Source organism: Pantherophis guttatus, chromosome 6 (assembly GCF_059756535.1).
Source record: "Pantherophis guttatus breed Tessera chromosome 6, ASM5975653v1, whole genome shotgun sequence".
NCBI lineage: Eukaryota > Metazoa > Chordata > Lepidosauria > Squamata > Colubridae > Pantherophis > Pantherophis guttatus.
The window spans coordinates 2940990-2953629 of record NC_142068.1 but is presented as its reverse complement, the minus strand read 5'-3'; the positions used below and the strand labels follow the sequence as shown (position 1 = coordinate 2953629).

The following is a 12640-nucleotide window of genomic DNA, read 5'->3' as shown; positions in this document are numbered from 1 at the left end:
AACCGTCATAAATGCGAGTCGGTGGCCAAGCATCTGATTTTGATCATGTGATCGTGGGGGGGGGGCGGATGCTGCAATGGCCGTTAAGTGAGAAAAACGGTCACTTTTTTCCGTGCCGTTGTAACTTTGAACGGTCACTAAACGAATGGTTGTAAATGCAGGTAGTCCTCTACTTACAACCATTCATTTAGAGACCGTTCGAAGTGACGACGACACAAAAAAAATAATGTGACCGATAACCATTTTTTCACATTTACAACCTTTGCAGCATGGTCACTCCATCAAAATTCGGAAGCTTGGCAACCGGCTCGTACTTATGACGGCTACTATGTCCCCTTTTGCGACCTTCGGACAAGCAAAGTCCACGGGAAAGCCAGATTCATTTAACGACCGAGTTACTAACTAATCAACGGCAGTGATTCACTTAACAAGCGAGGCGAGAAAAGGCATTAAAATGGGGCGAAACTCACTTAACAAATGTCTCAACTTAGGTTTCACGTAAATTTCGGGCTCCGTTGTAGTCGTAAGTCGAGGACTACCTGTATAGTAGGTAGGATGGTTTTTTATGCCCGTCTCGCATAACAGCCACTTCCAAGACAGAACCATTTCTGCATTTCCGCACCGGGTAAAGCATTTTTCTTTTTCATTCTAGGTTTATCCAAGCTACCTTTGCAATATTTTACAGGTAACCCTTAGCAACTGAGCAATTCCGGGCTCAGTCGTGGTCATAAGTCGAGGATTACCTATACAGGATCACCTGCTCTCTTTCGAAGACTCCTGTCCCCACAACCAAGCACTGGCCTATCCAAACCTTCCAATGACATTACCGGAGCAATGAAAACCTGACCTCTTCAAGCTCTGCTAACCGTTGTGGTACAGATACAGATTAACAGAGTTGGAAGGGACCTTGTAGAGGTCATCTAGTCCAACCCCCTGACTAAGCAGGAGTCCCTACACCATTTCTGACCCTCGGCAGTCCGGCCTCTTCTTGAAAGCTTCCAGGGATGAAGCTCCCACAACTACCGAAGGCAACTTCTGTTCCACTGAATATAGAATAACAGAGTTCAAAGGGACCTTGGAGGTCATTTAGTCCAACCCCCCAGCCCAACCAGGAGACCCTACACCATTTCTGACAGACGGCAGTCTGGTCTCATCTTGAAAGGTGCTTTGGAAAATAGCTTGACCTCCCTTCCTCCTCTCTGTGGCAGCCCCACAAATATTGGAAGATGCTCTCCTGTCTCCCTTTGTCCTTCTTTTCATCAAACTAGACATACCCAATTCCTGCAACCGTTCATCGTATGTTTTAGCCTCCAGTCCCCTCATCACCTTGGTGACCTTCAGAACTAGGCCAGGTACGGCTAATACAGGTGTGAATTTCCTACCTGGAAGGAAGGGGAGCTCAGAAACGGAAGGATCCCACCTCTCAGCCGCTGAAATGCCAGGATTAAACACTAAGCATCTTCTTCACACACAGAGAAACCAGTGTCTGAAGGGCTTCCTCCTTCACACGCGCATTGCACAAACCACAGGTGTGCTGTCATCGCGCAGGTGATGGGATGTGGATGATGCATCGGCCACGAAGGACCTGACAAGGCATGCGAGCTTCAGCGGTGAGCCATCAGGCAAGCAAGTCAAGTCTTGCAACTCTTTACGGAATCCTGGAATGGGGAGGGAGCCCAGAGGTCATCTAGTCCAACAAAAGGCTGCTAAATCATTGGGGGGCAGAGAGTAATCCAGACTTCTTAAGGCCCTAAGTCTTATTTCACTGGCTGATAGCATCAAGCATCGCAAGATTTCTCCTCTTTTTTTATTTAGTCATCTATTTATTTATTCATCCACTACTCTACATTCCAAGCAATTCTTAGTGGTTTATAAAACATCCATAAAAATACATTAAAATGCCCAGGATATAAAACTAAACTAAACTAAACTAAACTAAACTAAACTAAACTAAACTAAACTAATAAAATAAAATAAAATAAAATATAAAGTAAAAAAATAAAGTAAAATAAAATAAATAAATTTAATTTAATTTTAAAAATCTGCCTAATTCTTATACAGGTAGTCCTCGGCTTACAACCATTTGTTTAGTGACCGCTTGAAATTACAAAGGCACTGAAAAAAGTGATTTATGACTGGTTTTTCATATTTACGACCATAGCAGTATCCTCAGGATCAAACTGACTTACATTTATGACGGTTGCAGCATGTAGTGGCCTTCCCAACAGGCGTCTGACAAGCAGAGTGAATGGGGGAAGGTGGATTCACTTAACGACCACATGATTCACTTAACAATGGCAGTTATTCATTTAACAACTGTGGCAAAAACAAAGGTTGTAAAACGGGGTGCAATTTGTTTAACAACTGCCTTAAGTAGAGAAAATTCGGAGTTCAATTGGGGTCGTAAATCGAGGATTACCTGTTACACAGAAATCCATCCATCTGTCCGTCCATCTAACCGTCCCTCCCTCTGTCCATCCATCCATCCATCCTTCCATTCATCCATCCATCTGTCCCATCCCGCCATCCCTCCCTCCCTCCCTCCATCCGTCCTTCCCTCCATCTGTCCCTCCCATTATTCTTCCATCCGTCCCTCACTACTTCCATCCATGCATCCATTTATCTTTTATTATTATTATTATTATTATTTTAAAAAAATATTGGTTAAAAAGTACAAACAGACATACAAACAACAGTAAAACATACAAACATACAAAACATAAATCAAGTCTTTACGATTCCTTTTTAAACTTGTCGCATCGATAGTCTATATATTTATACTTATATATCTATATGCTTATATATAAAATAGAATATATCTATTTATATTTTTTCTAACATATCTTTTGTGTCTCCATTCCTAGTACTCCGTCTCTTTGGATTTTCTTAATCTACTCATTTAATTTCTTAATCTGTACTTAATTTTTATCTATAATTTTTGTCCTTTCATTTGTATCCCTATTCTTGTTTTCCTTTCTTCTTCTCCAACCAGTTATACCATTTCTGCCATACTAAATAATAGTCCATTTCTTTCTTTTCCTGTATTTCCTTTTTAAGTTTGTCCATTTCTGCACATTCCATAATTTTACTGATTATTTTATCTTCTATTGGTATATCCTCATGCTTCCAATTCTGGGCAAAAACTATCTGTGCTGCTGTTAGTATATGGATAATTAGATATTTTATTTCTTTTTCGTAGTGTCCTGTGATTAGCATCCATCCATTTATCTATCGGTCCATCCATCTATTTATGCACCCATCCATCTGTCTATCCATCCCTTCGTCTGTCCATCCATCCATTTATCCATCCGTCCCTCCGTCCGTCCATCCACCCTTCCATCCATCCAATATGCTGCCCATCTCCCTGAAAAGGTCATTCTGGGCAGTTTATAGATCTTTAAAAAAGACTAATAGAAAAAAAAGTTAAATTTTTTAAAAATTCTGCAACTTGAAGAAAAAAAAAAGCTAAAATACATCCATTGGCAACAGTCTTGTTTCTCAAGCTTTTTTTTTTTGCAAACAGTTCAGTTTTTAATAAATAGAAAGCTCCGAAAAACAGGCTATGTCCAAATACAGGTAGTCCTCGACTTACGGTTCATTTAGTGACCGTTCAAAGTTATAATGGCACTGGAAAAAGGGACAAGACCATTTTTCACACTTACGACCGTTGCAGCATTCCCACAGTCACGTGATTTACAAATGTTTGACAACTGATTCATATTTATGACGGTTGCAGTGTCCCCGGGGTCACCTGATCCCCATTTTGCGACCTTCTGACAAGCAAAGTCAAGGGAGAAGCCAGATTCATTTAACAACCGGGTAACTAATTTAACAACTGCAGCGACTCACTTAACAACGGCAGCAAGGAAAGTCGTACAACGGGGCAAAATTCACTTAACTAATGTCTTGTTTGGCAACAGGAATTTTGGTCTCCATTGTGGTCGTAAGTCGAGGACTCCCTATATCTAGGGGTGGGGCCTCCAAAGGTGGCCACACTTTAAGACTTGTGGACTTCAACTCCCAGAATTCCTCAGCCAGCCATGCCTCTTTTATTTTTTTCTTACAAAGTGGAGAAACCGCAGAGGAAGGGATTACAAGAGACTAAGCCCGTGATGGCGAACCTATGGCACGCGTGCCGCAACCATATCTATGAGCACGCGAGCGTTGCCCTAACTCAGCTGCAGTGCGCATGGGTGCGCCAGCCAGCTGATTTTCGGGCCTTCCAGCCCCACCAAAAATCAGGAAACGGGCCGTTTCCAGCCTCCAGGAAGGTGGGGAAGCCGTTTTGGCCCTCCTCAGGCTCCAAAGAAGCCTCTGGAGCCTGGGGAGGGCGGAAAATGGGTCTACCGGGCCCACCGTGCCATCGCGTGCCAAAGGAGGGGGAAGGACGAAGGGTTGTGTGCGCATGCGTGGGGCACACTGAATTATGGGTGTCAACATGCGCGCATGCAACCCCTCCCCCGCATTTCCCCCGCTTTTGGCACACGACAACAGAAAAGACTAAGCTCTGCTGGCTGAGGAGCTCTGGGAGTTGAAGTCCACAAATCTTAAAATGGCCACATTTGGAGACCCCTGATCTAAGGGGAGGTTACTGGTGCCCCAGCAGAGAACCACCACCCATAGCTCCCCACACCCCATAATTTTGTGGGGAACCACTAACAGGTTTTCCCAGGAAACTGTGTCAGGTTACCTCAAAAACTGGTTCAAGAGAACAACACGGCCCCTTCAAAAACCAGTGTCACAAATCACATTCAGAAGCACACCGGTTGCCCACCTGAGACCCACAGGCAGTCCTCAACTTATAACCATTCGTTTAGCGGCCGCTGGAAGTGGCAACGGCACTGAAAGAAGGGACTCAGCACCAGTCCTCACCCTTACGACCATGGCAGCAACTCTAATCACCAGGGTGGATTTGATTTAAATCGAGTTGATTTAAATCCCAATGTAAATCATGATTTAAATCACTAGTAAAAAGGCTTGATTTAAATCAACTCGATTTAAATCATAATTTTTAAAGAGCAACTGTCATCTCTGCTACTCCTTTGACCCACTGTTGACTCGCCGATAGTCCCAGTGTTGCAGACTATACAGCCTCCTGCTACATAACTCAGCTCCATTTCATGCTGAATAAACTAAATTATTTCTGTATCTTAAATAGAAAACTATCTTACGATAGATTTTTACCCCAAAAGTTTTTTATTAAAATAAATCCGATAAAAATCGAAAAAATCCGATTTAAATTTAAAAAATCTGATTTTTTTGATTTTTTTTTTTAAAAAAATCATTGATTTTTATCCACCCTGCTAATCACACAATCAAAATTTGGGTGCTTGGCAACCGGCTTGTATTTATGACGGTTACAGCTTCCCAGGATCTCCATTTGTGACCTTCTCAGCCGGCTTTCCCCCCGGCAAGCAAACTCAATATGGGTGCCAGATTCGCTTACCGATGCATGATTCACTTAACGACTGCAATTCACTTAACAACCATAACAAAAAAAAAAAGGCCACAAAATTGTGTGCAACTCATTTAACAACTGCCTAGCTTAGCAATGAAAATTCTGCTTGCAATTGTAGTCGTAAATCAAGGATTTACCTGTCCATGCTCAAGGTGGTTTGAACTAGCCAGCATTCAGACAGTTACATCCTGGATCAAGTGAAATTTGGGTGATTCTCAAAGGCAGCTTCATTTTAAAGATTCAAACACTACTTAAGCCAGGTCTCGTTTACGATCACAACATCCTTGTAAGGTAGGCCAATATCCACATCACCACATTGCGCGTAGAATCGAGGGAGCTGAGCCCAAAAGATCACACCCAAGATGCGCATTGCTCCTTTCACACTATAGGTAATCCTCGACTTACAACGGTTTGTTTAGTGACCGTCCAAAGTCACAACGGCACTGAAAAAAGTGACTTACGACCGTTTTCTCACGCTTGTGACCGTTGCAGCGTCCCCAATGATCATGTGATGCTTGGCAACTGTCACTATTTATGACAGTCACAGTATCCCGGGATCACTTTTGTAACCTTCCGACAAGCAAAATCAACGGATTTACTTAACAACCGTGTTCCTAACTTAACCACTGCAGTGATTCACTTAACAACCGTGGCAAGAAAGGTCGTTAACATGGAGCAAAGCTCAACTTTTAACAAATGTTCTCGCTTAGCAACATAAATTTCGGGTTCCATTTTGGTCGTAAGTCGAGGACTACCTGTACACTGTCCCCAGGTGAGGGGGGTTGCACAACTCGCCCCCCCCCTCCCAATCTATTTAACACCCTGGATGGCACACGCCGCATTCGCGCTGCAGCCTGCAATTCCTTGCATTAAAACCGAGATCCAGCACAGACCACAATTATCCAACGCAGAGAGCGTGCGGGACACCTTGTAGTCCCAGGAAACGTGCAAAAAAACCCCAAAACTCACACCCGATCTATACGCATTCGTGCATCTCTGTTGTGCCTCTGTATTTGTGTGTCTGTGTGTATTTGTGTTCCTGGCTCCCCGATTTCAATCCAAACCCTGCCCCTGGACCCCCACCGGACTGACTCCCTGATCTTCCAGCTCTGGAACTCCCTAGGCGCTCCACAGATCCCTAGCGGGCAGGGACCCATGGTGCACTGCCAAAACCAGCCAGTTCTTTTGAACAGGACTTTTCCTTTCCGTCTGGCTTGGAAAGGAAGCTTCCGACATCCTGGCCCGTCCCGGAGGGTTGGGAAAAACAAGGTTGGCGCACACAGCCGGTGCAACTGGTTTGCAACTCCCGCACCTGGCGAAAAGGGGAAAAGGCAGCCTTTTCCCGGCCGAGCGCCTAGCCTCTTTGATATACTCACCATTTGCATCCCTTCCAGAGGGCTCGATTACGGCGCAGGTGGCCGGTTCCCCGTCCTGCACATCTGGCCAGAAGTTCTTCTCTCTCTCTCTCTCTCCCTCCCTCTTGTCTCGCTCGCCCAGCCAGCCAGGCTGCCTCGCTCCCAATTGGCCAGCCGGTCACATGACCATGACTTCACCCATCCTGGCATGCGGGGAGGAAGGTGACCACGCGTTGCTTAGCAACGCGGGTGGGCGGTAGTTCGGCCTTGCAGCCTAGCGAGGACGTTGCCAGTCGGTGGGGTGGGGTGGGGTGGGGGGTGCAGGCGGCTTTCCCCGGGTTGCAAAAAGACACTCTTCGCACAAACACCCAAATCCTGGCACAGTCCAGAGACGGGCACCAACATCTGGCCTGGCACGGAGCAAAAATCTATCCTTGCAAAATGCCCGAGACTCGGATTTGCAACGGATCGACAAAACCTCGAAAAACAACGACGTCAGCAGACGGGTGGAGGCTGGATTTCCCTGGGCAAAGGGAGGAGGGAGGGAGGGAGGGCACTCAGCAGAGCTGCCAGCTTGGAGGGTGGGGCCTGCTGAAGGCCCCTCCCCCTTTGGGTGTCACCTGTCGCCTCCCCATAACAAGGGATGCAACCCATCGGCAGGTAAAGAGTTCGCCTGCAGCACGAAATCGCACAATTACGGCCTCACGGATTAACCAGGGCCCTTGCAGGTCATCTAGTCCAACCCTACATCTGCCGCTCCCTAGGATCGAACTCACGACCTCCTGATTGGTGAGGCAAGAGCTCCACCTCTAAGCCACAGCCAGCTGGGCTACACAACTGAATCGATGGAACAATTCAGCTGCCGGGTGGATTTTAACAACCTGAAAACCCTGGCCAGGTGAGGCTTTGCGATGTCGGCTTCTCTGGTTCGGAAAGCGAGACAGGTAGTCCTCAAGTTACGACCCCAACGGAGGTCAACGCTAAGGGAAACATTGGCGAAGGGAGCTTTGCTCCGTTTTACGACCGTTAAGGGGTTAAGGGAATTAATGCAATTGTGAAGTTCGTAAGCCGGCTTCCCCATAGACTTTGCTTGTCAGGAGGTCGCAAACGAGGTTCATATGACCCCAGGACACTACGACCGTCATAAGCACGAGTCAGATGCCAAGCGGCTGAATTTTGATCACGTGACTCTGGGGATGCTGCAATGGTCATAAGGGTGAACAATGGTCATAAGTCATTTTTTTCAGTGCTGTTGTAACTTTGAACGGTCACTAAATGAAATGTTGTAAATCGAGGACTACCTGTATGTAGCTAGCTAAGTTTGTTTACATCCCGCCTTTTATTATTTTTGCAAACAACTCAGAAGTGAACATACGACTTCCTCCTATTTCCCCTTCAACAACAATCCTGTGAGGTAGGCTGGGCTGAGAGAAAGAGGGAGGAAGAGGGGAGGGACTGGCCCAAAGTCACCCAGCTGTCTTTCATGCCTAAGGCGGGACTAGAACTCACCGTCTCCTGGTGATTGGCTCAGTCACCCAGCCAGCCGTCATGCCTAAGGCGGGACTAGAACTCACCGTCTCCTGGTGATTGGCTCTGTCACCCAGCCAGCCGTCATACCTAAGGCGGGACTAGAACTCACCGTCTCCTGGTGATTGGCTCAGTCACCCAGCCAGCCGTCATACCTAAGGCGGGACTAGAACTCACCGTCTCCTGGTGATTGGCTCAGTCACCCAGCCAGCCGTCATACCTAAGGCGGGACTAGAACTCACCGTCTCCTGGTGATTGGCTCAGTCACCCAGCCAGCCGTCATACCTAAGGCGGGACTAGAACTCACCGTCTCCTGGTGATTGGCTCAGTCACCCAGCCAGCCGTCATACCTAAGGCGGGACTAGAACTCACCGTCTCCTGGTGATTGGCTCAATCACCCAGCCAGCCGTCATGCCTAAGGCAGAACTAGAACTTACGGTCTCCTGGTGATTGGCTCTAAGTCACCTAGCCAGCTTTCCTGCCTAAGGTGGGACTAGAACTCACCGTCTCCTGGTGATTGGCTCAGTCACCCAGCCAGCCGTCATGCCTAAGGCAGAACTAGAACTTACGGTCTCCTGGTGATTGGCTCAGTCACCCAGCCAGCTGTCATGCCTAAGGCGGGACTAGAACTCACCGTCTCCTGGTGATTGGCTCTAAGTCACCTAGCCAGCTTTCCTGCCTAAGGTGGGACTAGAACTCACCGTCTCCTGGTGATTGGCCCAAAGTCACCCAGCCAGCTGTCATGCCTAAGGCGGGACTAGAACTCACCATCTTCTGGTGATTGGCTCTGTCACCCAGCCAGCCGTCATACCTAAGGCGGGACTAGAACTCACCGTCTCCTGGTGATTGGCTCAGTCACCCAGCCAGCTGTCATGCCTAAGGCGGGACTAGAACTCACCGTCTCCTGGTGATTGGCTCTGTCACCCAGCCAGCCGTCATACCTAAGGCGGGACTAGAACTCACCATCTTCTGGTGATTGGCTCTGTCACCCAGCCAGCCGTCATACCTAAGGCGGGACTAGAACTCACCGTCTCCTGGTGATTGGCTCAGTCACCCAGCCAGCTGTCATGCCTAAGGCGGGACTAGAACTCACCGTCTCCTGGTGATTGGCTCTGTCACCCAGCCAGCCGTCATGCCTAAGGCGGGACTAGAACTCACCGTCTCCTGGTGATTGGCCCAAAGTCACCCAGCCAGCTGTCATACCTAAGGCGGGACTAGAACTCACCGTCTCCTGGTGATTGGCTCTGTCACCCAGCCAGCCGTCATGCCTAAGGCGGGACTAGAACTCACCGTCTCCTGGTGATTGGCCCAAAGTCACCCAGCCAGCTTTCCTGCCTAAGGCGGGACTAGAACTCACCGTCTCCTGGTGATTGGCCCAAAGTCACCCAGCCAGCTGTCATGCCTAAGGCGGGACTAGAACTCACCATCTCCTGGTGATTGGCTCTGTCACCCAGCCAGCCGTCATACCTAAGGCGGGACTAGAACTCACCGTCTCCTGGTGATTGGCCCAAAGTCACCCAGCCAGCTGTCATGCCTAAGGCGGGACTAGAACTCACCGTCTCCTGGTGATTGGCTCAGTCACCCAGCCAGCTGTCATGCCTAAGGCGGGACTAGAACTCACAGCCCAAAGTCATCCACTTGGCTTTCGTACCTAAGGCAGGACTCGAACTCAATACTGCCCCATTGACTTCGAATGTCAGAAGCCAGTTAGCTAGGTCTTAATGCGTGATCCTATGACCCTGGTTTGGTGTCACCGTTGTAACTACATTCCAGTTCCCAAGTGCCGGCGTTTTGATCCCGTGTCACGATCACATGTCACGATCACGTGTAACAGTCGTTAAGTGCGAGGACTACTTCTATTGCATTGTCCCGGGATTACAGGATCGCTATTTACAAGCTTCCCAGGCAATTTCCAATGAGCAAACTCAATGGGGGAAATCAGATTCGCTTAATAACTGAGTGACTCACTTAACAACGGCAGCCATTCTCTCAACAACTGTGGCCACAAAGGTGGTAAATTGGGCATGATTCATTTAACAACGGCCTTGCTTACCAACAGAAAGCCTGCCACTCCCAACGGTGGTCGTATGTCGAGGACTCCCTGTACACAACAGTCTGAGAAGTCCCTGGCTTCTCTTTGCCGGAGAAGGGGGTTGGACTAGAAGACCTCCAGGGCCCCTTTCCAACTCTGACGATGTTGGGCAATCGGAAGCAAGCCGGACATCCCTGCTCTGAAATTCACCCAGGGGCTCCCGGCCTCAATAAATCTTATTTTGTTGCTTTTAATGTTTCACCGAACTGCAAAACCAATTTGGGCTATTTTAATCAATTACCGTATTGATTGTGCATCACATTTTATATGTAAACTGCCTTGGAGCCGATTTGGTTCCAGGCTGAAGTAGGCAAATCTCATAAATAAATTAACAGCGGCATCGCGGAACTCTCCCAAGAAGAGATCCAGTCCCAAACCCAGCTGGGATCAACCCTGGGAGCTTCTTCTGCCCAGATTTGGGGTGCGGAAATGGATCCCAACAGCGGATTGCTCATTTGAGATCTTGGGAGCAAAATCTGTTTCTTCAACGCCCACCCTGCAGGGCGGGACAACATTCCACCAGGTTAAGAATTTACGTTCGTTTGTGGGTTTCCTTCCGAGCAATTCTACATTAATGGTAGGTTTTGACTTACAACCATTCATTTAGTGACCGCTCAGTTACAATGGCGCTAATAAAGGTGACTTAGGATCAGCTTTCACACTTATGAAAGGAAGGAAGGAAGGAAGGAAGGGGGGGAGGAAGGAAAGAAGGAAAAGGTAGGAAGGAAAGAAAAGAAAGGGAGGAAGGAAAGAAGAAAAAGGAAGGAAGGAAAGAAAAGAAGGAAAGAATAGAAAGGAAGGAAAAGAAGGAAAAGAAAGGAAAGGAAAGAAGGAAGGAAGGAAAGGAAAGGAAAGGAAAGGAAAGGAAAGGAAAAGAAAGGAAAGGAAAGGAGGGAGGGAGGAAGGAAAGAAAGAAGAAAAAGGAAGGAAAGAAAAGAAAGAAAGAATAGAAAGGAAGGAAGGAAAAGAAAGGAAGGAAAGGAAAGAAGGAAAGAATAGAAAGGAAGGAAAAGAAGGAAAAGAAAGGAAAGGAAAGAAGGAAGGAAAGGAAAGGAAAGGAAAGGAAAGGAAAGGAAAGGAAAGGAAAAGAAAGGAGGGAGGGAGGAAGGAAAGAAAGAAGAAAAAGGAAGGAAAGAAAAGAAGGAAAGAATAGAAAGGAAGGAAGGAAGGAAAAGAAAGGAAGGAAAGGAAAGAAGGAACGAAGGAAAGAAAAGGAAGGGAGGAAGGGAGGAAAGAGGGAGAGAGGGAGGGGGAGAAAGAGAGAGAGAGAGAGGGAGGGAGGAAATCAATCAATATGAAGCATTTTTTACCAATTATGGGTAGTCCTCGACTTACAACCATTAATTTAGTGACTGTAGGCGAGAAGAGAGGGCAGCCAGCAGCTCCCTTGTTCAGATAGTCCTCGACTTACAAGAGTTCACTTAGTGACCGTTCAAAGTTCCAACAGCACTGAAAAAAGCGACTTATGACCGTTTTTCACCCTTACGACCGTTCCAGCATCCCCGTGGTCAGGTGATCAAAATTTGGACATTTGGCAATCGGCTTCGTATTTATGACGATCCCGGGAAGGGGCGGGGGAGGTGTCACACACGATCTCCTTTTACGACCCTCCGATTAAAATAAGTGGGGAAGCCAGATTCCCTTAGCGACCATGTGACTGAACCGCAGTGATTCCCTTAACGACGTGGGGCAACCAAGTTCATTAAACAGGTCAAAACTCACTTAACAACGGTCTGGCTCAGCCACGGAAATCGGGGGCTGAATTGCGGCCGTGAATTGCGAGCGCTCCCTGCCAATGGGATCCCGAAAATAAATCCGTGAAATCCCGCAGCTGCAAACATCTGGAGACCAAAACACCGACGCACAGGTGGGAATGTCACCCTACCTGAAGCCGTGCGCCGTGAATCATCTTCCCTTCTCAGGCTGCTTCTTCTCCTGGGTCCATGTCCACCTGGCTTCCTTCTCTGCAGTTATTGGAAGGGGGGGTGTCAAAATATAATATATATATATTATAAAATATAAGACCCCCCCCTCCGAGGAACCGGCGAAGACCTCCACGGCCGGTGAGGGGTTCAAATCACGGCCATCGAGGTGTCTCAGATCACACGGTCCCACGCAGGGACCCTTCAAAACCTGCAAGGAAGAAGAGAAAGATCTGGGGCTCGCCATGCGCCACGCTCGCAGCTCAGCTCCGTGGACAACAGGATG

The 12640-nt window shown here is 47.6% G+C and overlaps 1 protein-coding gene across 6 annotated transcripts in view; it reads right to left on the bottom strand.

Annotated features, from left to right (window-relative positions):
* TNK2 (tyrosine kinase non receptor 2) overlaps window positions 1-12640 on the bottom strand; it is a 111581-nt gene that overhangs the window by 88622 nt on the left and 10319 nt on the right. For 2 of the 6 annotated variants that reach the window (XM_087871997.1, XM_087871993.1), the window contains exon 2: window positions 12318-12565. The exons of 2 other annotated variants lie outside the window; for them this stretch is intronic. In XM_087871997.1, the coding sequence (XP_087728123.1) occupies window positions 12318-12341 (24 nt within the window). In that variant the 5' untranslated portion in view covers window positions 12342-12565. Of the gene's footprint in view, window positions 1-6834; window positions 7394-12317; window positions 12566-12640 lie in introns of those variants that run through there. 2 more of the 6 variants (XM_087871998.1, XM_087871995.1) reach the window with 2 other exon arrangements.